General features: G+C 47.3%; 1 protein-coding gene across 1 annotated transcript in view; it reads left to right on the plus strand.

Moving 5' to 3' along the window:
* Positions 1-7,767: 7,767 nt before the first annotated feature.
* PRDM6 (PR/SET domain 6) overlaps positions 7,768-25,741 on the plus strand; it is a 100,684-nt gene continuing 82,710 nt past the window's right edge. Inside the window, exons 1-3 of the mRNA XM_060146220.1 lie at positions 7,768-7,944; positions 8,437-9,058; positions 18,030-18,337. Coding sequence (XP_060002203.1) covers positions 8,452-9,058; positions 18,030-18,337 — 915 coding nt within the window. The 5' untranslated portion in view covers positions 7,768-7,944; positions 8,437-8,451. The remainder of the gene's footprint in view (positions 7,945-8,436; positions 9,059-18,029; positions 18,338-25,741) is intronic.

The following is a 25,741-nucleotide window of genomic DNA, read 5'->3' on the forward strand; positions in this document are numbered from 1 at the left end:
AATTGTGAGAAATGCTGCTGTTAGAAAACATTTGCATACAGAGCAAACATTTGATTTTGAAATCTATACTTAAAGTATTAAGTATTAATGGTACTTAAACTATTAAGTACTATTAAATTTTAATCTATACTTAAACTATTAGGTTGCTGCCAAATACAATACTTGTCCGCCTAAACATACGTTTCAGTGAAAAATGCTTACCAATGTAGACAGACAAGAAGGAAATGTCTGAAACATGGTCAAACTTAACAGTATTTTAAAAAGCCGAAGTGTTAATTACTGAATTTTTAGAACGTTAATTTTCCGATCAAGGTTTCAGTGTCATTTGTCAATTGCTGTATTATAAAAATGAACTAAGAATGTATAGCCTTTTTTAAAAAGTTCGATTTAAGAATCCAGCAGTCTTGTCAATGAAAAAAAAATGATTGTTTTTTCTTTGAGACTCAAGAATCTTGTCGTTTTTCTGTAGTTCCTTTTTTTTCTTTTAAAGAGGGATTAACCATAGTAAGGATCCTTGGAAAACATATCTGCTTATTCTAAAACACTTTCCTATACAGTTTTTACTTCAGAAGGATCTAGATCACTCTCTTATATATATATATGATAAATATATATATGATGTATATGATATGATAAATATATATATGATATATATATGATAAATGTATATTATATATGTATTTTTGCATAGTTCTTTACAGTTTAAAAAGAGCAGTTCAGAGAATCATAGCTTGTATCTTCCAGAGTCAGGAAATGGCATTGTCAAGCTTACCAAATCATGGTCCAGTGAAATTTCTGCTGTGTTGATGGCTTTATCTTGGACCCCTCAACTGTTTTTGTTATCTTAATTGTGAGTTGATTTCAGACTTGAACTTGAGCATATTGGGTCAGGACACTTCTCATAAAAACTTCTTTCTGAATCTATGGAATATGACTGCAGGATCCCCCAAGGAAATGGAGTTCTGGCCCTTGGAGACAGGGCAGCCAGCCAGCCAATCATTATTCTCATGAATGGAGGAAAAAGTCACCTGGCCTCCCAGTTTATCTGTACAGAGAGTTTATTTGCTCAGGCAGCTCCCCTGTACTAGAATGCCTCTTCTCAGTTCCTCTCTACCTGCCTGAATGCAGAAAAATTTTGTGGCCCATCTCGTCTGTGAAGCTCTGCTTGATCATCTCCTCACCTAAAGTGATGGCTTCCTCTTCTGAAATATTATGCCACTCACTGGCCCCAGGTCCTAGGAACTAGAGAGGGGAAGTTGAGTCTCTGAAAGATTTCCCCAGTATAAGATCATTGAGGACAGGGGCACTGCAATTTACATTCTTTTGGGTTTCCCCGCAGTAACCTCCATAGTGTCTTTATTTATTTTGATTTAAAGACAAGTTTTCCGGTTCCAAAAAGGAAACTGAGAATAGGTGTTTGTTGTTCTTGTTCTTGTTGTTTTAACTGAGAGGCTCTTACACAGAGAACATAGACTCACCAGAAATAATACAATAAAAACAAGACTTTGTGTCATCCTCTGACACACTAACTCAGAGGAGGGAAAGGGCAGGCACCAATCCAGGCAGTAGAGTGTAGGCTGGAGGGGCAGACGGGCTTCCAGGGTTCCCAGTAAGAGCCTCTGTGGGAGTATGGGTCTTGTTTCCTCAGGCTGCCTTGCGGGGAAGGCCTCAGGGCTCCCTCACTTATGAGGCTACCTGTAGGCCATCCTGGCTCTTAGAGACTATGGAGCACTCAGGGGAACTCAACATGCACTAGGACCCACCAACCCTCAGGATGTGAATCAACTATAGCATATGTTCCTAATTTCAAACAGATGCACTGCAATATGCTTGCCTCATCCTGATTATAACTTAAGGCCTACAGGCTTCAACTAAGTTAGGCGACAAACTGGTGACCAAAGGAAGACTGTGTTAGAACCAGGTCGCATTTGCTAGAAGAGTTTCAAAGGAGATTGTCCCAAAGATCCCTACCAAGAGTCACTTGCACACGGTAGGTGCTCGTTAGATATTATGTATAGCTGTTAATTTGTAGGTAGGTAACTTCGATTGGGCTTGTCTATTCTTACAGATTCTTGGAAAAATGGAAGAGTGAATTTTGGGGGGAAGGGTGGATGTGATGGAGATAACGAAGGGAACATATGAGTTTCTGAAGGGCCAGTTCCCCTTGTCTAATTATTACTCTTTTCCTTTACTTATTAAGACTTAAAGAAAAAAGAGCAGTTGTTTTACACTCAATGGCTATTCATTAAATCTTTATGGGATTGAACTGCCCCAGTATGTTTTAAATGCACCGAGGCCTTTGTAAATAATAATAGCTGATTTCCCTGCAAAAAGAAAGGATATATTTAGAGGCTTTTCTGGGAGAATGAACTGGCCCCAGGGAATTGTAATGGACTGTTGAGCCTTTCACCTCGAGGTCAGTAGGTCAAATCCAAATCAGGCCTGGGGTGGCTGAGAAGCATTGTTTGAGTGACAGCTGTCCGGTGACCAGGGTGAGAGGAGCTGGAGGGTTGGGCTGCATTTCAAGTGCAATGAACAGGTGCTGTCTGCGGTGATCCTGGTGGAGCTTGAGAGACTGTGGTCAGAAATAGGCTGAGCTTGGTCTCTTGGCCCCAGAGGCCATCTTCGACTTGGCAAAGTGAGGAGCTTGCCTTTCCAGTACTGTTGTGACAGGAGGAAAGCTGAGGAGACTACACGTACAAAACAGCCAAGGCCTCAGAAGAACAGCGAGGCTCATGAAGCATCATCAGAGGAAGGGCTGACTTCTCCCGGCTAAGCTCTAAAGTGCTTCCCCGCCTGTTTCTTATTTCTCACGCTCTTGCTTTCCGAAAGTAGCTGGCCCTGTTTTCTAAAACTGAGTAAGGACAAACGAGTGAAGATGCAAAAGGATCAATGGGAAGATGGCAGTGATTCAAGTAAATGGTGTGGGTTTTCTTGTTTTCAGTTTCTCAAATACATTTTACATACCACTCGCCTTAGGCTCATGGCGTCTGGGAGGTGGGGTAGAAAACGGGTGGTGGAGAGGGAGGGCAGAATTTGGTAGTTGCTTGAGAAAGAGCTTAGAGTGGAAAGCTACATTAGTCCCATCCTTTTGTTTGGCCATGGAAGAAACTGAGGCTCAGACAGTTTGGAACAGATCACTGTGTAAAGTTTAAGTCACCAGCAGCACAGGTGACTTAAGCTGATGTAAACAGCGAACAGATGTATTTGAAAGGATATTGAGTAGCTCACAGCATCTTGTGGGAACCACGTGGGAACAGGTACCACCGGAAGCCAAGGGTGGCCAGAGGCTGAGGATGCAGGAGCCTTCCCCAGTGCCTTGGGGGTTCTTCAGGGGAAGCCCCTTTCACTGTGTTCACCCCTGAGCCACAGGTTAGGGCAGGGACTGTCTCCAGTCCAGGCACAAAACTGGCATTCTTTTGCTTTAAGTCTCTACCCAAATTTCACCTTATGAGAGAAGCCTTCTCTCACCACTATATTTAAAATAGTGACGCACTCCACCTGCTGCTCTCATCTTTGCTCTCCATAGCACTTACTACCTACCATCTGACAATTACTTGTTTATTGTTTACTCTCTGTCTCTGTGCCCCTCAGTGTAAGCTTCATGGGGATCTGGACATTTCTGGTTTGGTTTGGTTCTGCTTTAAAGCCCCTACAGCCCCTTTCTGAAGAGATAGAGTGGCCACCAGAAGCTGCTTGTCCCTTTAGGATGGCAGCCTCCTTGAGATCCCAGGTCTGGGCAAGTGGCAAAGCTCCTCCGTTGGGAACGTCATAGGGATGGGGAGTAGGGTAATCTTTTTTCAGGGGTTTCCCCCTTTTGCCTGCATTCCCAAGTTCTCAGGTGGCTCTCCCCGATCCTAAAGAATGGAGGAGTGGAGCTGTCAGAACAAGCGTGAATGAACAGATGCGGAAATAGGGAAAGGAGTACCGGAGGCAGAGCCCTGTGCTCTTTGGCTGCCACGTTTTCAGCCACGTTTTTAATGGCAGGCTAGAGGGATCTGTCCACTAATCTGGCTAAACAAAGATTCTTCCTGTGTCCAACCACCCTTTTCATTTTCCTTTTTCTCCTCCCCTTCTTTCACCTGCAGTCCCCCCCGACCCCGTCCCATCCCATCCATTTCCCAGGAAAATAAATCTCTGGGAGGAGATCAGGAGAGTGGATCTCAGAGAACGCTTCTGAATAAACGTCTATATTAATGAATTATTAACTCAGCCACCCATGACCTTAAACCTAGAAGAGGGAGCGCCTAGGGCAGAGAGGAGAGCTGCTGAATTCTTTATTGGAGTCCTGTCAAAGGAAACCGACCATTTGTTCCCCTCCTCCATCAGGAAAAAATAATTAATATGAAAGGCAAACTTTAAAAATGTATGTCAAACGAAATCAGATAGAGAGTCTCCCAGACAGAAGCCTCTTCTTTCTTTCCTGCCCCTTCTGGCCTCTCCCTCTCTGCCCTGCCCCCCACTCCCACCCACCACTTCCCCTCCGAGCTAAGGGTACAGTGCTTCCTAAGGATAATTTTCTGGAAAAAAAAATTGCTCGAGAAAATGATGAATTTGGGTAGTTAATTTATCGATCCTGGCTCCTCTTCCCACATGTTTTATTTTAGAGGTCATTAATCAATGAAGAAAAACACCACCGTGTCCCCCCGTTTGCATTTAATACACTCTCGCTCCTTATTTATTCCTCTGGAACAAATTCCCAGCAAATATTCACCCATCGATTTGGGAGCGATGGATTTTTAGAAAGATTGGATCGCTTCCTAAGTGGTCGAAGTGATTTGTTTCATTGGTCTTCTAAATAATGAAGAGGAGGGGCACGGATTTGAGGGGGCGCAGGTCGGCGGGCTCACTTTCTGAAAATTTCCGAGTCATGGCAGTGTGGTTGTGACCAAGCCGTCCGGGATCAGCTGGGTGAGCGGAAAGCGGCCTGGGGCGCCGGCTGTCCCGCCTAGGCAGCGGTGGTGCGCCCCGGGGTGGACTGCGCGGACCTCTGCCCCAACCTAGCCCCGCCGGCCTCCTGCAGATCGCGGTCGGAGCAAAGGCCCCGCCCCGCCTTGTGAGCCTGCAGGTAGGCTCTGGGGATGCTCGGACCCCCGCGACACTGCCCTTGAGAGCTTTTCGTGCGCTCCTGGACTCCCGGGCCCTCTGAGCGCCCTCTCTAACGTTAACTCACCTCCTGCATGCGAGTCCCCTAAGGCCTTTGGGCCCTGGGGTCCCGTCGCCTCCAGACCCGCGTACCCTGGGGCCGCTGGGGGCGGACTGTGGTCCTCGAACCTGGCGGGTCAGGGAGACCGCACACGGGCATAGAGGGAGAGGTGGGCTCCGCTACAGTTCTGCTTCTCCCCTTGGCAAAGCGAGCCAAATCCCTGCCATGTGTCTCTGTACCCCTCTGGCGTCAGTTCTTCCGGACTAGGGTGGGCAGGAAAATGCACTTCGTGCCTCACTGACCCGGGTTTGAATCTGCCTCCATTACTCATTAATGGCGTGACCTCATGCAACATACCTAACTTTCTGAGCCTCAGTGTCCCCATCTGTAATATGGGGGTTAATGATAATGCTTTCTCCGCATGGTTGCTGGGCGGACTTGAAGCTTGCACCCGCACCTGGCCTGTCGAAAGCTCTCACAAACGGTCAGCTAGTTTTGTTAGGAAGGGAACTCCCGGGCTTCCCAGAGTGTGGGCGGCAAGAGGCCTCGGGAGCAGTTGCTGCAGCTAGCATCTCAAAATTCCGAGATTTTCAAGTGTGTTTGGGGGTCAGTTCAGGGAGGAGTTCTTCGGAACGGCCAGTTCTGGGGACCGAGCACTTGCAAGTAGCAGGTTTGCGCAAAAACAAGAAGGCAGTGGGGCCGCTGCCGCAGTGTCCGGTCTCCGAGCCTCGGTGCTGTCTTTCCGGGAGAACAGAGAAAGAGTGTGAGAAAGAGAGTATGCCTCTTCTCCTGTGGCCCGACAGCTACTCTTCGGCAGCTCTGCGAGCAGCTTAATTGAAAGGGGCCTACAACTTCACCCTGTCCTCCCATGGAGTTGTTCAAAGCCCGAGGAGACTGCGTAGTTAGCCTCGGGGTCCAAAGCACCGTGGGTTTTCCCTCGCGGTGTTTGCCTTAAACTTGGGTACTATCAATCTATCCAGGGATGACTGATGACCTTGTCACAGCGACGCCAGTCAAAATATTTTCGGTCCAGCTCTGTTCCAACCAGCACCGCGAAGCATCCTGAGTGAGACCCGGACAAAGTCTAAACAGCGCGTTTCCCAGGCTCAGACGAAATGAGCGGTGGGAAGACAAAAAGAAACAAGCAGAAATCAGGAAAGAAAGGCTATTAATTGTTCGGAGTGGTAGGTGCTAAATGAATTGGTTTGTTTGGGGAAAGACAAATGTTATTTCTTCTCTTTGAGGTGTGGACAGAACTCCGGCGTTGGGAAAGCGCCCGAGCCGGTCAATTTCACACAGCGGGTCGGTGCCCTCCGCCCACCGACTTCTGTGAACGCCTTGAAGAACTCGGGGCGGGTGTCTAATTCCTTGATGTGAGACCACGCCTGGAAGGGCTGCCACGGTCCAAGGCGCCAGGAGTAGGTAAGGTGGGTGTGGGGCTGCGCTCGCACCCTACACCACGGACGCCAGGTTTTGGGGAGAGGGACCTATACATGACCCTTCGGGGCAGCCCCGGGCAGCCAAAGGCAAATAAGCCTCGTCTGTGTCCGGGAGCAGTTGTACCACCAGACGTAGCTCTGGATACTTGCCTTGTATGTCAAAAGGGAGAAGGAGCCAGCCCCCCAGGAAGACAACTCGAGAGTGGGTTGGCTCAGCGCTGGGCGGTGTGAGACTCCATTGCAGCCGCCTTCCAGCCCCGCGGCCAGGCCTGAGTCCCGCCAGGACCAGCGCCCTTTAGAGACCCTCGGTCTCACGCCTCCCAGCTCGCAAAGCCTGCCTCCTCCGCCGCCGACTGAGGGTTTCATTCCAGCGCGCGCCCCGCCCCGCCCCCGACTCCCCCTTCACCCCCACCTCCGCCAAGATTTATGTGAGAGATTGCGTGGAGGGCTAGTCGACTCTGGCACCCAGCAGTACTCCTGAAAAAACGGAGCCCGGGAAAAGCGCAAACCCGCTGCGGGGACTCGGTCCTCTCGCCTGGCCGCGCGCGCCGGCCCGGATGCGGACAGCCGAGCGCGTGCCGAGATGCGTTCCCGTTTCCGCGTTTCCACTGCTTTCAGGACCAGGGCGGTGAGCCGGCACCTAGAAAAGACATATCATGGGCAGAAAGAGACAACAGGCGAACGGGAGACGTCACGCCAAAAAAAAAAAAAGTGGGAGGTGGGAGGGAGGAGGAGGTTTTTGTGCAGGAGAGGCGCACGAGCTGTGTGTGGATACAGCCGAGTTAGAACTTCCTTCTCCCCTCTCCCCTCCCCTCCGTTCTTCTGGCCTGCCTCCCGCCTCCCCCCCACCCCCACCCCCATCGCGCGCTCGCTCTCTCTCTCCCTCCCTTCCTCCCTCTCCCTCTCCCTCTTTCTCTCTCTCTCTCCCCCTCTCTCTCTCTCTTTCTCTCTCCCTCTCCCCCCCCCCCCCTCTCTCTCTCTCTCTCTCTCACACACACACACACACACACACACACACACTTGTATTTTCTGCTGTCGTAAAACCCACGTGTCCAGCGGGGAGGCTGCCAGATCGTGGAGCGGAGGAGCCGGGACGCGGCAGCGGCCGAGCGCAGCAGCCCGCCGCGGCTCCGGCGCCCGCGTCCGCCCGCACTCCCGCGTTCAGCGTAACTGTTCTCACGCCCTCCGCAGGCCTCTACACCTCTGGCTTGCGGCCCCGGAGGGTCCCGGGCGGGCGGATCTCTAGGGCTCTGCTCCCGCGCTGCCCAGGGGCATGTAGCGTAGCCGGGGCGCACACTCTCCCGCACGCTCACCAAGACACACGCACGCACGCACCCGCCGGCGGCTCCGAGTTTTCAGGTAAGCGTGGCTTGTCTAGGGCTGAGGGTCTTGGACCCGGGGAATAGGAGGCTGGAGGTCCTGCGCTGGGGGCGGGGGGCGAGACTGTCCCGCCTCCTGGCGCCGGAGGCCAGCGCGGCTCAGGCGCTGCGCCACTCCAGTTCGGGTCGGCTCCGGGCGGGGGCAGAGGGTGGGGGCTGCGTGCTGCCGCCGAGTTCTGCTGGGAAGCGCCCTCTCTCCGGGCTTCAACAGTGCCGGGTGGGCGCTGGGCGCCTCGGGCTGGGAGGCAAGGCAGGGTGCACACAGCTCCCCCCGCGCGGCGCTGCGGCTTCAGAGTAAACTTTGCGCCCCAGCCGAATTGGGAGGAGGGAGCCTCCGAACTGGGTTGCCGCCGGCGGAGCCAAGGACTCAAAACTCTCGCTCCAGTGTCTTGGCGGCGGTCTTCCCCGCCCCTCTCGCACCAGGCCCTGAGTCCGGCTCACGCGCACCCTCCTCTTTGCCCTCTGCCCCCAGCTTGAAGCGTCGGACATGCTGAAGCCCGGAGACCCCGGCGGCTCGGCATTCCTCAAAGTGGACCCAGCTTATCTGCAGCACTGGCAGCAACTCTTCCCGCACAGCGGCGGCGGCCCGCTCAAGGGCGGCGGTGCCGCGGGTCCCCTGGGCGCACCGCAGCCTCTCCAGCCGCCGCCCCCCCCGGAGCGCACTGAGCCCCAGCCGGACAGCCTGCGCCCGCGGCCCGCCTCGCTCTCCTCCGCCTCCTCCACTCCGGCTTCCTCCTCCACCTCGGCCTCCTCTGCCTCCTCCTGCGCCGCGGCGGCGGCCGCCGCCGCCGCCGCCGCGCTGGCCGGTCTCTCGGCCCTGCCCGTGGCGCAGCTGCCAGTGTTCGCGCCTCTGGCTGCCGCCGCCGTCGCCGCGGAGCCGCTGCCCTCCAAGGACCTGTGCCTCGGCGCCGTCTCGGGCCCGGGGCCCTCCAAGTGCGGAGGCGGAGGCGGCGGCTGTGGCGGCGGCGGCGTCGGGGATGTCCGGGGCGCCCCGCGCTTCCGCTGCAGCGCAGAGGAGCTGGACTATTACCTGTACGGCCAGCAGCGCATGGAGATCATCCCGCTCAACCAGCACACCAGCGACCCCAACAACCGTACGTAGCAGCAGCCCGCGCGCTCTCTTTCGGGGCGCTGGCTCCGTCGAGCGCGGGCGCCGGTCCGGGAGGCAGGTCGAATGAGGGGGACACCGGCTTGTGGGCTTTCCAGGCCGCGGGCCCGCACCTCTCAGACCACTGTAACCAAAGTTTTATGGGTTAGAGAAGGAAGGAGAACGGTTGGGACGGCCGGGTGACACCTCTGGGTTACCTTTCCCCCCCTCCTCCCATTCCCTGCTTCCCAGCTCCGAATCTTTAAGACCCGAGTTGCTCGCGGACCGGAGAGTACAGATCACAGCCCTCCCGCGGCGTACTGCGCCTCGCGCGGGGCGGGTACTAGCGGCGCGCGATGGGAGTGTCCGGGGACCGGCCTGGCCTGGCCTTAGAGGGGACAGGGCAGGGACTGTCAGCGGTCCTGGGGAGCGTGGATTCCAGAGCTAATTTCTCCTTCTCGCTATCTTACCTCTGGGGTTAACTTCGTCAGCTCATTTTCGGACCGCGGGTTTGTCGGGGGACCGGCCGGGAGCTGCTTGCTGGCCCGGCCTCGCTGAAGTAGGAGTTTTGGATGACACTGGGTCAGTCTCTCCCTGCAGGCAGGCATTATTCTTAGGTTTACTATTTATTTTAGAGAAGAAGGAAGAGAAAAAGAATGCCAGTTGCTTAGTGAGAAAACATTTCCGACTTCAGGGCAGGGTTGTTCCCTGCGGATCCCGCATTCTCCGTGCACCCTGGACCCTGCAAACGTTTACAGTCCGTAGCCACGCTTGTCGGCTTAACGTATTTTTTTAAATGAGGGTAACAGTAATTTAGTATAAGAAGCTTGCTCTTCTTTTTCCGAAATAAATGACAAAATGCCTAAATTAACATCAATTTTCTTCTAGCTTCCGTTCCTGTATTCACAATTTCAAACTCTTGATCCCAAGTGTAGTTCCATTTTCAGGTTTTGAACCAAAACTCTAAATGAAGATCAAGGATGAGTCATTTATTTTTCATATCCAATTCTTTTTGGTAATTTCAGAAGTTATGCTATGTTTACACTTAATGTGTTGAGATAAATGCTAAGTATACTTCCAGAGACCCCAGGAGAGAACATTAAAGCAGGTCAAGAGTTAGGTTGAAAGCAATATGGGATTTGAAACAGCGCTCAGCTTCTTTCTTCGTCTCATTCCTTCATCTAGCTTCTGTATGAGGAAAGTTAATTGTAAATGTATATGATCATTCTATTTTGAACAAGTTCCTTCTTGCAGAATGTCTACTAATCCGTGAGCTTCTTAATTCGTTGTAAAAGCAAAATAACTACAGGTTGTAGTTATTTAAAGGACTCCCAAATGTATTACTTTGATTAAAAACACTGAGCATGACCCTAGTGATTGAGGTGTATTAATCTTTTCATAATGGTTGGAGATAATCGTTCTAATGGAGATAATTATTATTAATAAAAAGAGTAGTTGTATTTACTTTTTTCCTTTCTAGAGGCTGAGGGTAAAGTATTTGGTTTAAAATGAGGGTTTCAACTCAGATTTGCCCTGCAGTTAAGAAAATTCCTATATTTCAGAGTTCCAGAAAATTTTATAAAACTATGTTGTCTTAATGGATTTCAAAAAATACATATCTCCTACTGAATTTCTTGATTGTGTTTTTTTCAAAGCAGTTCTTTAAAAATGTAAAATACAAAGATGAGAAATGCTTTCATAAAAGGTATTTCTTACCTCTAAGTGAAATGTAGTCACTGTGGACTGAGAGTGCTTCATCAAACTTGCAGTCTTTCTTCTGAATTAAATTAGTGCTGGAAAAGACACTAGCAGTGCACCCCAAAGCCCCGGCTGTGCGCTGAGCTCCATGTGCTGTTTACAGTGCAATCTTGAGGTTCAATACATTTTCACCGGAGAAAAACCTAGACTAATCAGAGAAAGAATTGGGACAGATTCCTAATTAATATGTGCCTATTGAACCAGTTTATTGTCTAGCTACCCTTTTTCATGGCTGGAGGAAATGAATTATGATTTATTCAAATTATTCCTATTGTGTTAATCTTCTGCTATCTCCTTTTGAGTCGACTGGACTGCTTCAGTGTGCAAAGTGCAGAGGCAAGGACAGGAGAGAAAGGAAGTCAGATTGTCTCATTAGAGTTACGCTTCACATTGCTGTCTAATTAAAGGGCAACTGAGAAAGAAAATAGAAAGCTGAGGTAGCTCTCCATGTAATGCTGGGAGACTAGGTCTGCCATGCTTCCAGGAACTTCTCTGGGCAAGAGTAGGCATTCATTTGAAACCATGAGATGTGTTTTACAAAGATGAAGTGAGAAGCGATTGAGTTTAATCTAACTAGGGGATCAGAACAACTCAGAAATGCAAGCAGTGCGAAACTGTTTTTTCCCTTGGCAGGGAAAGTTGATATATCACTTGAAAGATGGTGAATAACAGCTTCTCCCCATTCCCAGGTTGTATGTGGGTCGGGGGTGGGGTGAGAGGCGGGCAGAAGGGAAGCACCTATTAATTTATCAGGCACAGATCATCCTAGTTTTCCTTTTAGTCTATTGCCCTTTCCCTCTAAAAGAATTCTGTGAAGTGACCACTCAGCATTGCTTCGTTTTATTACTTTGTATTTAAAAACATATTGAGTCGTATTCTCTTTTTCTTACAAGGCAAAGAAAGGGGCCTCCGTACTTCTCCTTTTAGAAGAGTAACTTTTTGCCTGGGATCAGCAACCCAGTAACACCTGTGACTCAGTATCACCTTCACCTTGAAACTTTATTGCCACCTATGGCAAATGCCATAGTGAAGGGTGTTGTAGCTCTCTGTCACACATAAAAAGATTTAAAACCAGCAGAAACTATACAAGCTGGCCCGGGTGAGCTCTTCCAGTATATATCTAACTAACTCCGTGTATGAAGTTATTCTTTGATTGAAGTACACTTTCCACTGAGGCTCTCAATGCTTGCTTAGTTGCCTCTTTTTTCATCTCTATAGTCAGGTGGAGCTTGTGTAATGCAAATGGGGGATGGGGACCTTTCTTCCTCCTGTATTACTGCCCTCATTTGCTGCCGGTTTGCCTGAAGCCATTGATTCCGTCAGGCTCCGTTGCGGCGGCCTCTTCTCGGGTTCCGGGAGCTGGTGCGTTGTTTGAGACCCTGTCAGTACGCTTGGAAGGTATTGAGCAGCGGCCAAGGGGAGCGCCGGACGTTTGTGTTTGTTCGGAGACAGCCGGCCGAGCCAGTTAGCTTTTCATCCCCCACCCCGTTTTTTTTTTTTTTTTTTTTTTTTTTTTGGTTAAGACATTCCTCCCTCGTATCTGGGAGAGAGCAGGGGACTAATCCCGCCTGGGGTCTCTCTGCGGAGAATTGAGTCGGGGCAGTCCGCAACTTCCCCAGCTGGAGGTCTCTATCTCCTCCGTATTTCGGGGAGCCCTGCTGCGCAGGGAACAGCACCGGCGTGTGCGCAGGTGTTGGAGTTGGGCCCGAGGCCCCCCTGTTGGTAGTGCCATCCTTTCCAAGGGTTTGAGGAGAGATATTGGGGAGAGAAGGAAATCTGGGGTTTGTTTGGTTGAAAGGTCAGGGAAAGAGAGAAAAGGAGGGCGAGTGTTTACTGACCCTCCCTAATCTCTTCCCACCCAGTTGGAAAACGCAGGTCCTGTTTGGGAAGCTCCCGAGCCCAGTAACCCACCAGTGGGATTCTCCTGACGCCAAGGCACACTCGCTGCGCTACTCCCCGCTGTCAATGGCCAGCAAGCGACTTAGCTTTCAGACGTGGTCTCCGGTGGGAGGGAGGCTCGGCGTCACTGTGTGGGCTCTTGTGTTGTTCTCTTTTTCTTTTTCTTTGCTCTCTTTTTGTGCGCACGCCCAGCCCCATCCCGTAACACACATAATTTAGCTATTTTACATCATTCGTTATCTAGCGCCCTGAAACTGAACATAGAGCCATATATTAGATTGAGGTTAGAAGAGGTGGTGACTGTTTATTTAAGGTGATAAAACGGTTCATCAGCAGTAATCTCCATCGATATGTGCCACCAGAAGATGAAGGATGAGGGGACAAGCCACAATTAATTGCCCTATAGTTTTGTAGGAGAGAGTGGAGCCAGCCCAGACCCGCTTCGATCTCCTCTCGCGCCTCCTATTCATCATCTCCGCAATGTATATGGCGGCCTCGCAGGGGCAGGGGCCGGCGAGGTTTATCTCGGCGCAATATTCTCTCACCCTCACACACTGGCGCTGCCATTTAATTTATTAATACAGTCATCAGGAGACAAATAAAACCCACATTTCCTCCCTCCCTCTTTCTCTCCGCCTTTTGTCTCTCCTTCTTGGTCCCAGGGCCAAGCCGGCAGCCAGGCCAAGCAGGGAAAGCCCAGCGCGTAGGGAAGCCTTAAACTCTTCTAGAGAGAGGCTCCCAGAAGGTTCCTGGGAGCTGGGCCGCCCCGCGGGGGCAAGAACACAATCGGTCCCCCTAGCGGGCCTGCCTCGCCTCTAGACCTGCTCCTAGACCCGCTCCTGGGAGCCTAGAAGACCCCTTCCCGCTGGCAGGAAATGGGCAAGGCCTTCAACATACAGCTTAAGTGCTGGGGGGCCTGGCGCCCACCCCGTGCACGGTCCACCGCCATCCCAGCCAGCCAGTGGCTTGGCGCGGGGAGGGCTAAGCAGGGAGTGCGGGCTGGAGGGGGACGTGGAACTCTGGTGCGAGAGACTCCCAGTCACAGCGCTCCGCCTGCCCTCGGCCCCGTCGGCCAGCGCCCTCGGCGACCCCAAGGCCCAGTGCCCCCGCCACGAAGCACGCGGAGCTGCCAGCAGGCGGCACTCCCGGGGCCGCGTCGCCGTCAGCTGGCGGCGATCGATGGGCGCCGGCCCCCACCCGGCTCGGCCTGTGGGACAGAGGGCCGCGACCTCGGCGGCGGTCGCAGAGAATTTATAGCCGGGCGGTTACCGCCGCCCAGGCGGGGAGACAGGCTTTTCAGCTGCTCCTCGGTTGCCTTCCCGGAGGATACGTGAGGGCAGGCGAAAGCGGCGGAGAGGCTTTGGGGAGCGAAGGCCCAGCGCGGCAGGCGCGTCCCGAGGGTCCCCGCTCCGCCTGCGCCCACGCGCTCCTGCCCACCTCTCCAGAAGGCGAAAAGAGCCCTGAGACGTTTTATATTTCGCCTTTCCTGGAACGAGAAATGAGATACCAGAGAACTCTGGCTTGCTTTGCCCCCTTTACCTTAAAATAGATCCATTTTCAATTACACAAGTCGCACGTGCCCTTGTAAAAACATTCGAACAATACAGAAGGATAAGGAGGGAAGAGTGAGAGTCTGGTCTTCACTCCACTTGGCCTGGCCTTCTGAAGCCAGTGGGTGAACTAGTCTATAACTTAATGATACCTCCTTCTCTTACTCAGAGACCCATAAACAAGAGTATTAACAGATCTATTCAAGGGAGAGAAGAGACCATGATCTCTTACATTCCCTAATGCTAAAATGGCATTTCAAAGTATCTTGCTTGGGGAATATAATATCTCTCACAGATACAGACAACATTTTATGAATAATAATTATGAAGTTGTGGAAAAAACTTACCCTGATTTTAAGAGAAAATAGGAACATTTACTTGCCTCTTCTTTATGAATACAAATAGATGTACTATGTTTTGTTTGGCCTGGAATGCTGTATCATGTATATAATACATACGTATTTTTTATGTGTAGTTTAGGCATCTAGCCCACTTTTTTCCTCAAATCTTTTCATGTAGGTGTTAGTGGCTTGCTGTCTAGAAAACACTCTGCTAGAATGTTTGTCCACTTGGGCCACATTTGTCAACCCCAGCTAATCAGTTACTTGTTTTAGTCGTCCTCAGGCTCCTTTGGGACTCCGAGACATAAGTCAGAAGCCACATGTTTTCAGTGGCAGAAGTTTTGTGTATTAAGAAACAGTAACGTTAGGATATAACATGTATTTTGACGTAGCCTTTCAGGTAGAGTATTTTGAAATAGCATGAAATGGTTTATAAATGAAGAAAACCTATACTGGATGGACTGATGATGGTGGGTTGGCCTTGCCTACCCTGCAGGTGTTCTTCTACATATTGGGAGAGCCTCAGCTTGTCACTCTGCAGAATGCTGCTATTAAATATTTCAATACTTCATGGAGACAAATGAAATTTAATAAGTTGAAGAAGTACTTTAGAAGACTTCTTAGAGAAAGGACTAGCCATACTCTATCGTGCATAACAAATAACAGGAGTGTGCTTGTTGTCTGTGTGGGTGGTGGCCGGAGTTGGCACCTTTCCTCATTATATTGCTGATGTAGTGGGTGTGACGTTACAGGTTGTGGAGATCTTGTAAGTTGACAGAATCTCTGGTATGGACTGTTAGGGAGGAAATACCAAATGCTCTTTCTTCTCACCCTTTGTTTCACTGAGCCAACCAGAAAGGGAAAGTCTGTTAACTCCCTGGGGTGATTTATTTTTATTTTTATGGGCATATTGCCTTTGCTTATTGTCATTTGTTTTAAGCTATTTTTGCTAAGGTGCTGAAAGCTCATTTCTGAAGTTAGGCACTGAAATTCAAAATTATGGACATCATCTACTTACTTTTCAAATCATCCTCTTATGTTAACCTCCCCAAACCCAAGAGTGTGGGAAAAAGAGAGAAATCTCTTTAGTTCAATCATGCTACAACAGTTTTGCAGCCCCCAAATAGTGACTTCAGTGAAATATTTCAATGATATTGATTGAGTTATGAGTTTGGATATAAAATTCTCCTAGTTTTCATTAATCTTAGATCTCTAGGTTTGGAGGCTTTGGAGTCAGGCAGACCTGATTGTGAATCCTTCTCAGCCACTTTCTAGTTTCTGATCCTTGGTCAAGTTACATTGCTCATGAAGCCTCAGTTGCCTCCTCTACAAAATGGAAATTGTGATATTTAGATAATATGGTGGTTGTTTGGTTGAAGGTAGGTGTCTGGCACATAGTAGGCACTTGGTAATTGTGAGTTTTTATTGTCTTTCCTTCTATCCCCCCTTTATCTTAAGGTTTTTGTTTCCACAATCAGAAGCTTGAGAGGGTGTGTGAAGTGTCTGCATTCTGGAGGAGTTGACTTACGGTGAGACTGCCTCCTTCCATCTAGCCCTAGGGTCAAAAGCAGAGCCTCGCACAGTTTTGACATTAGTTTGTCTTGCTGTAAAAGGGGTCCTTTGTGTGATGGAGGTCCAGGAGGCATGGCCACTTCACTACCTGCAGAAACAGGTTGCTACTTTTCACTTGAGAGGCCTGGGGACACCCTCAAGAAGCTGAGGTCAAAGGTCCCCTCATTCCCTGGGCTCTTTTGGGGGAAGTGGAGGAGTAGCTGCCGGAGGGGAAGGCGCCGTGGGCTGGAGCCCTTCTTCACTGAAATAGGATACTCACCTAGTCAACCTTCAGTTCGCGGTGAAGCGAATGGCAAAATGGTATCGCACATCATGCTGGGTTGCGATTAGGTGTTCCTCGAAGGTTCCTCAGTGACTCACTTTTCACAAGTTCTTTGGGCATTTCAATTGTTCAAGCACGGATAGGGCACACCCAGGGCGATCCACCAGGACTAGCTGTGACCAAGGCTGGGCGCAGGAGCCCAGAGGGGGACCCGCCGCCTAGCGCTGGCGCATCCGCTGGTGCCCAGCTCTTGCCATCTCCGCCAGTCGGGGCTCGCCCGATATCAGGCCCAGTGCCACAGGGCTCTGTTGCGCAGGGGCGCCGTGGCTCCCCAGGGAAGCTGGGCCAGGGAGGCCGGTTTCGCCGGCGGGCGCGGAGGCCGCCTCCCAGAGGCCGGTCCGCCAGGCCAGGGCGCAGACACGGCGGCTCCGCCAGGCCCATTAATAACCCGGAGGGCGCTGCGATCCGACAGCATGGTCGCCGCAGGCCTGCTTCCCGCGGCTGCTTGACCTGTTCCTGCCCAGTTTGAGTCGAGGGACACTGGGGGTCCACGGCCGGCCGCCCCAGAGGGTGGGGGATCCCTCGCGCGCCGGCTGCTCTGAGGAACATAGGAGAGAGTAGGCTTTACTACAGCTCTCACTTAATTTATAACGCAGAATAATTGCATTTAGCCTCGGGCTCAACCGTCTGGGCAGGATTTGGGGCCCTCTCCATTGAACCTTTATCCTCATCATTAAAGACCCATTATCTTGATCGTTAAATTTGCTGTTGGTTTTTTAGGGGGCGTGCTTCCGGGAAGAGCTTGCACGCAAGCACAGGGCACCCCAAACCCGACAGAACAGCACCCCCTTTCCCTACCCGTCCCCACCTGGCCGGAGTGCCCGGAGCGGGCGCTTCCGGGGCGCTCGAGAGACCCTAGCGCCAGTGCGCCCTCTGTGGCCGGGGTCTAGAACTGGGGCTCCGCGGGGCCAAGGCCGGCTCCGCCCACTTACGTGGACGTTCTCGCGGGAAGGGAGCGTGGGTCGAGGAGTGGGGATGGCGTGCAGCGCCGGACCGGTCGCCCATCTGCTGTGGTGATTTTGAAAGTCTCTTCTATAACTGTAAAGAAAGGAAAACCAGACATACCCTGGCGACCAAGGTAGAATCTCTCCGAGATATCAGATTGGTCGAGAGACCGCCTTTTCTCTTGGTACAACGATAAATACACTGAAACACCACTGAGAGAGAGAACCCGAGGGAACAGGGGAGAGGGTCAGAGGGAGCTAGAGGCAGAAGGGAAGAGGGAGAGAAAGGGGCAGAGGCCGGGGAGAAAAGCCGAGAGCCATCGGTTCCTTGGAGACGACAACGCCGTCCGCGCCCAACTCGGGAGGCTTTTGGAGGCGCCCGGGGCCTCGACCCTGTGCCAGATGGATTTGGGTGCGACGAATTCCAAGGGAGCGCGTCGGGTCACCTCTTCCCCTGCTCCCAGTGGCCTCGGCGCCCTCCGGCGTCACTTCCCTCGCAGGTGGCTCACCCGGGCGGGGATGCTGTTGGCACGGGGTTTACCCGGGGTTAATCCTCTCCCTTTCCTCCCTCCCTCTCGCGTGTCTCCGGCAGGTTGCGACATGTGCGCAGACAACCGCAACGGCGAGTGCCCCATGCACGGGCCGCTGCACTCGCTGCGCCGGCTCGTGGGTACCAGCAGCGCCGCGGCCGCCGCGCCCCCTCCGGAGCTGCCCGAGTGGCTTCGGGACTTGCCACGGGAGGTGTGTCTGTGCACCAGCACCGTGCCCGGCCTGGCCTACGGCATCTGCGCGGCGCAGAGGATCCAGCAGGGCACCTGGATTGGGCCCTTCCAGGGCGTGCTCCTGCCGCCGGAGAAGGTGCAGGCCGGCGCCGTGAGGAACACGCAGCATCTCTGGGAGGTAAGTCGGCCGCCACCGAGAACCTTGCCACCCAGCTGGAGCTTTGGCCGCCAAAGAGCCTCCCTTGTTCCCCAGAGTGTAGTGGAGGCTCGATTTCTCTGGTCACGCAGATGCCTGGTATTTGCAGCACCTGCAGTGAAGAGGTGCAGAGCCAGGCCCAGCACTACAGCAACCCAGCCAGGAAGACAGGGCTTACAGGTTTCTGAAGATGGAATCACCATAACAAGCTTCCATTCTAGCTGTGATAGATTTGGCTGTTGTCTCCCTTGATCTTGAGAAAAAGAGAAACACCTGAGAAGATAGAACCTGAGGAGAGGAGGCTGGGCATTGGGATGTGAGCTAGGTGAATTTTGTGTCCTATTTTAAGCTCTTCCAACATGTTGTTTTTGTTTTTGCCCACTGGGCAAGAAGGAACATAAGCATAAACAGGAGGAAGGAGAGTCAGGTTCATTTTCTCAGATAAAAACAATTTAGTAAACGCTGAATGTGAGAGACTGTAACATGTTTCACAACTTTCAAAGTGCCCAAAGTAAAGCAAAATCATACTGTGAATCAGATACCACAAATTCTACTTCTCTGACAAAGTACAGTTATTCAGTCTTCAACAAGGTACTGTAGGAGAACTCTGGGCAGTTTGGTATAACCCAATTGGTAGTACTTCAATGGTACAATCTTACCTGATGCTATTACTTAAAAGTCAACAACGTGTCTGAAAACTATTAACCTGAGATTTGCCTCAAATCTTCATGGTTGATTATTGAGGTCCATTCCGGAAGAGACAGACCCTTAATGTAGGTTTCCCCCACAACAATTTTAGATACTCCCACCATGGAGAGTTATTTATGAAAATAAAGTGCCAGAAGTCTTACTCTTAAGCAGTATGTACATCTGACTGAGGCCAGGCAATATAATGGAGCGGGATTTGCCAGAAGACAAACTTTTTTAAATGCCAGGGGCCAAGTTGGCATGGACCTTAAGGCTCCATTAATGGCTCATTTCTGCAATAGCTTGCCCCCCACTCTTGGCTCAGTAGCCTGCAAGATGATCATTTTTCACTGCAAGTTGCCTTATAGTCACTAACTCATGCGATTCAATAATCCACTCAGATTTTGCTGAGCACCCACTCTGGCCAGCACTATAACTTGGTCTTTAGAACGCTTGTATGACTGTTGGCAGTGGGTACTAAGGCCTGTGTCTGCAGAGCTGCCTTTGATTAAAGGGGAGGAACTAAATCTATGAGCTCATAGCCATGCAGCCCAAGATGACCACATGGTAGCCACTGGACTGTGTACCCTACAGTTATCCACTGGTGCACTGCACTGTGCCCAGGCTCCCAGGTTCCATTTCACGCCTAAACTATTGTGAAATTATTACTGGAAAACAATTATACATTTTTAATCTTTCAGAATAGAATTCTTAAATGAGGAAAAATGAGGCATATTTATGTTGCCAAATAGTTCCTTTTTTTTTTTTTTTTAACAAATTTTACATAGGGAAATGGGGCAGGAGAAAATGGTCAATACATTCAGTCAAGTTAGACTTTAGAGCTTTTGGATAGGAAAAACTGACATATGGGAAATCATCTGGTTTTGAAATATTTTCTAGTTGGTTTTTGCTTTTGACTAATTAGTTGTTACCTCCACTGTGGTTTCAAGTTTATAAAACAATTCCAGTCACTTTTCTTGTTCCAGTGGTATTATTAGGAACTCTATACCGTACAGTTAAAGATCTGCCAGTACTTTTCTGAGGAAATCGTAAAGCAATTGCTTAGTGGTACAGATTTGTTCTATCTGAAAATGTTAAAACTGAGCACTATTACATTGCCCTCTGATGCCTTGGGTTTAGTGCCTGTCTATTTTTAGAGTGCCAGGGGACAAAGCCACAAATATGAAAAAAATCCCATAGCTTATTGTGGTTGTTGGTTTTTGTTTTCCTAAAAGGCTTTGAATGATTGGGATGTTGGCAGGAGACCACTATACAGATAGGATATGATGATATATAGCAATACTGAAAACTATGGAGCCTTTTTTCTGCACCTTTACTTGTACTTGATGAAGTTAAAATTCTGTTGTAGCAAAGAGACTGGGGAATTTAATTAGTTTGTTGTTGTTGATGATACGTCGGTGGATGTAAAGTGAGTTTTACCTGTTGTTTAGGGTATGTGAGTTGAGTGTGTTGGGGGGTGGTACATAGACTTGGTTCTGTGTTACAAAAAAAGACTTGCTGAGTTTATGCTTGAATGATCTACTTCTAAAAAGGACATAATCTGTTTATTTTTATCATCTGTAAGAATAGTTACAATAACATGCATTTAGGGGATTGAAGGGATATTAAAACTGAGGCCATGTAATATGTATCAGACTCCTGGGAGATCATATAAATGTGACCGACCAGGGTCGGGTAACTTAGTGCCAATGTCCATGTGTAAGATAAAATACTTATTTAATAGGTTTCAGAGTTTTACTAGTATAATTATTTTTAAGATATGAAGTGTAAGTTTATTTTTAATTTTTAAGCATTATAATTTATTGTTTTTATAAAATGTGACCATTTGAATTGTTATATTTATAACAGAAAATTCTAAATGTGGGATTGTTCCTCAGATTTTAGTCTTTCCTTTCAAATCTAAATTTTATTGTGAAAAAATTCTAATTATTATATTTTTTATATTATAAAGAATCAGTAATTGGAATACACTGTAGGTCTATAGGAAACTTTTGGCAATAATTGTTTAATGACTCATGTAATAATTATCCATTTTGAAAACATACTTTTAAAGATATCTTCCAGACTATCAGATCGACATAAAGCAGATCTTGAAAAAATTAAAAGCAATCGATCATTACTATTTCATTTTAAAAGTCAACTGGAATCGTTTCTCTTTCTCACATGTTTTTTCAAGTCACTTGCAGGTGAAGAAATGTCTTTATATTTAGAGTTCAATACTCAGGTCCTGATGGATCTTACCAAGGTTACTTATCTTTATTTCAGTACAATAAATGGATTGCTAGTCACTGTTTCCAAGTAGATGATGGATTTTTGTTTCAGTTTACAGTTCATTGTTTTTAGTAAGGTTGTACTTTATTATACACATGAAGGCTTATTACAGAAACAATCAGATTCACTTTAGTTACTCCTTTTGTTGAAGCATTAAGAGCTCTTTTTGTTTTTTGTAGAAAAATGACTTTTTAAATATTTAACATACATCATTTACGGAGAGCTTGTTTGATTGGTTTGTAAGTGTGCTATCATCTTTTAGTTAATATTTTCTTTATGTATAACCCTGGTTCATAAAAATACAATTTAAAGAAAGTTTAATATCATGCCACTACCTTCATTATGTTTTGACTCTTTTGGGTATTTGTAGTTTAAGGAGGTTAACAAGCTAAAAGCCAAATTATTAGTCCTTTTTTGGGCCAATTTCTTTTAGAATCAGAATTTTAATGTGTTTTACAAAAAAATAATAAGTTCAGATACTTTAAAACAGAAATATTATGGGATGGATTAAACAGTCACTTGCCTTGCTTATATACCTGTATTCCAGCAAGACTTGGATGCATGATATATTTCTAGCTATTTGGCCATGACGGGAAAGATCTTTCTGAATGTTTTGCAGAGAAAGCGTAGTCTTTCTCAGCAATTAGGTCTTATTGATGAGAGTGAGATAATTTTGTCCTAATGTGTTTTCTAATAAAGAAGTGAAAAGGCACATTTGATTCCAACATTTATGAAAACATTATCTCAATTATTAATGTGCCCCTTTTCCCTTGAGATAAATTAATCTAGTCGTATATGGTTTCCCCTTTCTGCTTAACATCAGAATTTAATACGACTGGACCTGAGGAATGTACATGGTGTATACTTTAAATTCTACTGGAAGAAAATACGGAAATTTAAAATTAAGTTACAGTTTAAGATAGCCTAGAATTACTCAAGCCTTTCAACTCAAAGTCTGATTTGACAAGAAATTTTACCAACATTGACAAAATAAATTGCACTTATTTTCACCCTAGAAAAGTTTTTCTGTTAATTGAAATAATGCAGTAACTTGTTAGGATTACAGTCAAGGTACTAATTTTACAGAATTTCTCTTTGCCTGAGTAAAATTTGAGTGTCTCATTTTCAATTGCACTACGTAGAAAGCTTCATTATTTTTCTTCAGAAAATCAAGGGGTATAACATAATGTGGTCCTTTTTGTGGTTTGATTTTGTGCCATAATATTTTAGATTTAATAAGAGTTTTACTTTGAAGCAAATGGTCTATTTTTCATCATTACTATTTAGCTTAGGTCAAAAGACATTAATGAAAACCAATTTTAAAAAGACACTACATGCTGCTAAATGTTTATATTTCAAAGCCATCACAGGTAATTGGTACTAGAAGGAAATGAATTGATTTCATATTTTAAGTGTATTATGTATGTTTCCATAAGTGACCCAAATCCATCTATAGTACTGTACCCATTTGTATATATTTAGATGTTGAAAAAAATCACTTGAAAATAATAATTTTAAATTCAATAAAAATCATTTTTAAATTCAATTAAAATCACTTAAAAATTGTTCCAGTGATAGTGCTGTAACTGTATACTCCATATTTTGCTTTATAGACGTGGGCTCATTTTGGCCTTATTCACCAAAACACCAGGGTACAGAATTATGTGGCTGTCACAGCTATATTGAAGTAAAAATTGTGTTTCTTAGCAATTTATCGTTTAATATAGCAGAGTGCTTGTCATTTTAGTTTTGAATATATCAACTCCATGAAATCCAAGTAATGTCTCCTTCAAAATAAACCATAGTCAAGTTACTATTATGTTTTTAATTATGCAGAGTAACAGCTGGTGCATCTCTTTGGCTTTGCCTCATTTGATTTGAAGATATCTTTTATAGTGGTGCCCATTTGATCGAGTGTGAGCATTTTGTAGTTTTACATAAACTGTAAAACCATCTGCCGCCTCTTGAAATGGTTTCCAGAATTGTGTTAAAAATCAAAACTTAGTACTTAAAGTTGGCTTTGAAAAGGTCCATTTAAAGTTCTGGTCCTCTTGGTTTATGTACCAAATGCCACCCTTGGTTTTCTAAGTCCAAAAATGACTCTGCTTTAAAAAAAATTATAACAGCCGTTTGGAAATTCTCATGTTAATGAAGTTTAATCCAAATATGCATGTGACACTACAGTGTTTTAGTTGCAGTTACTTTATAAAGAATGATGTGTTCTGTATCTGCAGGACTATTTTTCTCATTGGTCAGTGCAGTTTATCTATTGTTTACAGATTGCTTCTTTTGATAGCATTTTGTCCATGTGAAGAAAGTAATTCACAAGTATTTCCTGGTCCATAACTGCCTATTTTCTTACATTGTATAATTTTTTTCCTTTTTCCACACTGCCTTAAAAATAGGGTATGGAAATTAAAATCAGAATTGCAGAGGTTACTGGACAGATGAAATCTGCTGTCCCCAATCACTGCGTGGCAGCACGTGATCTGATGAAAATGTGATTTTGGTAACACTGGGTCAGAGAAACCTGCAGGGGAGCCTTTTAATTTCACTGTCGATTAAGGCAGTTTTAATTATTCAAGGAAATCTACTGTGTTACCCAGAAACCATGTGTAGTTGTTGTATAATATTATGAGTTTTAAACGTTTTTGGTTGAATACGGAAAACTGCCTATTACTCAGCTGAGGAATCATGTCCCACAGTATCAAAATCCTCTTTTCTCAGAGGGTGGATGTGATGCATTGGTGTTTGGCTTTTCTAAAAAGTGCTGTGCATGGGACCACTATGAAACTGCCTTGCTCTCCTTTTTTCTTTTTCTTTTTTAGAATCATATATACTCCACAATTTCATGAGTTCAGACATTCCTTGTGTATTTACACAAGAAATACAGACTCCGGTATAACTACTTAGCATAAAAGCCAGAGCAGCCAGAACAGCGTATACTTTTCCTTGTAAGCATTTGCCACCTCGCTCAGATAAGTTACAGAATTCCATTATCCAAATTGTTACACATGTGTGACAGAGGTTGACCTTTTGTCATGTCAATCCTTTTTGTGTAGGCCCCAGGCTCCAGCCTAATGGCTCAAACCCTGATTTACTCACTGTAATAAGGGCAGGAGGTCGAGCAATTGTCAGGCTGCCTGTTCGTACTCTTCTTGGAGCCTGGTTGAAGGCTGTTAACACAAAGCTTTTCAAAGTGAATTTACAACCAGCACCACTGACAGAGGCCAATCAGTGCACCATAAATGTCAGGTTAGTGAGATTGAGCAGTAAGTAAAGTACTGACAGCACACTATTGGCTGGAATCAATTGGCCAAGGTTTAACTGAGAAGAGCAATCTCTGTGTGGTGGGCTTAGGGAAAGAGCAAAGTGTGTAGTCTGGGTTTCCAGGTGGAGTCTGTAGATTTACCTGTAAGGGTTGGGATGTCACCCATTTGCTGCGGTGCATCCAGCATCATCGTGTCGATATGCTTCACGATCTGGGAGTTCAGAGCGGCAGAGCCTGCTGATTCTGAGTTGGGTGGTAAAAAATGCCCCTAGCATTAGACAGGAGAGAGAGAAAAAAAAAACTATTAAAATATGGGGCTGTCCGAGCTGGGAGACACATCCAGTGCGTTACAGTTCAGTGAAAGGTAATTTGTTTAAGTTGCAAAACTGTAACAGGGCTTTCTACCAAGGCAGAGAGACAGATAAGCCCGTTCTTTTGCTCTTCCTGGGGCTCAGCAGGGTGAAACTTTCATGGAAGTCACTAATGACTGATTATGGGTTGAGGGTCTGAAGGTTTCCCCACCAGACAAATGTTTTTATCATTTTGTGTAATGACAGCCTGGACAACAATTCATTTAACTCTGAAAGCATCAGCATTAAAATGGAGGAATCCATTAAAATGCTGTATGCAAGGATTTATAAATTAGGCAATTTCCTTGATTATTGCAGTCATTTACAAAATTGATTGTTCCAGTGTGGTATAGACAGATTTCAGCAACGATCATTGACAACAAGCACATTCTGATATCTATAGCTACTGGTCACTAAACCAGGTCAGTATGCCTCACCCCCCTTCTGTTCTTGGTCTCAAGGTCAGGCAGACTGATTTCAAATAAGCTTATAATTATGAAGTTTCATTTGTCTTCAGAGGAGACTAACCTAGACTGTGAGGGTAGGTGTGGGTTGCTCTTAAAGGTTGTAGCATTCTATTTACAATAGCCAGGACATGGAAACAACCTAAGTGTCCATCGACAGATGAATGGATAAAGAAGATGTGGCACATATATACAATGGAATATTACTCAGCCATAAAAAGAAACGAAATTGAGTTATTTGTAGTGAGGTGGATGGACCTAGAGTCTGTCATACAGAGTGAAGTAAGTCAGAAAGAGAAAAACAAATACTGTATGCTAACAT

This window comes from Lagenorhynchus albirostris, chromosome 3, assembly GCF_949774975.1.
Source record: "Lagenorhynchus albirostris chromosome 3, mLagAlb1.1, whole genome shotgun sequence".
NCBI lineage: Eukaryota > Metazoa > Chordata > Mammalia > Artiodactyla > Delphinidae > Lagenorhynchus > Lagenorhynchus albirostris.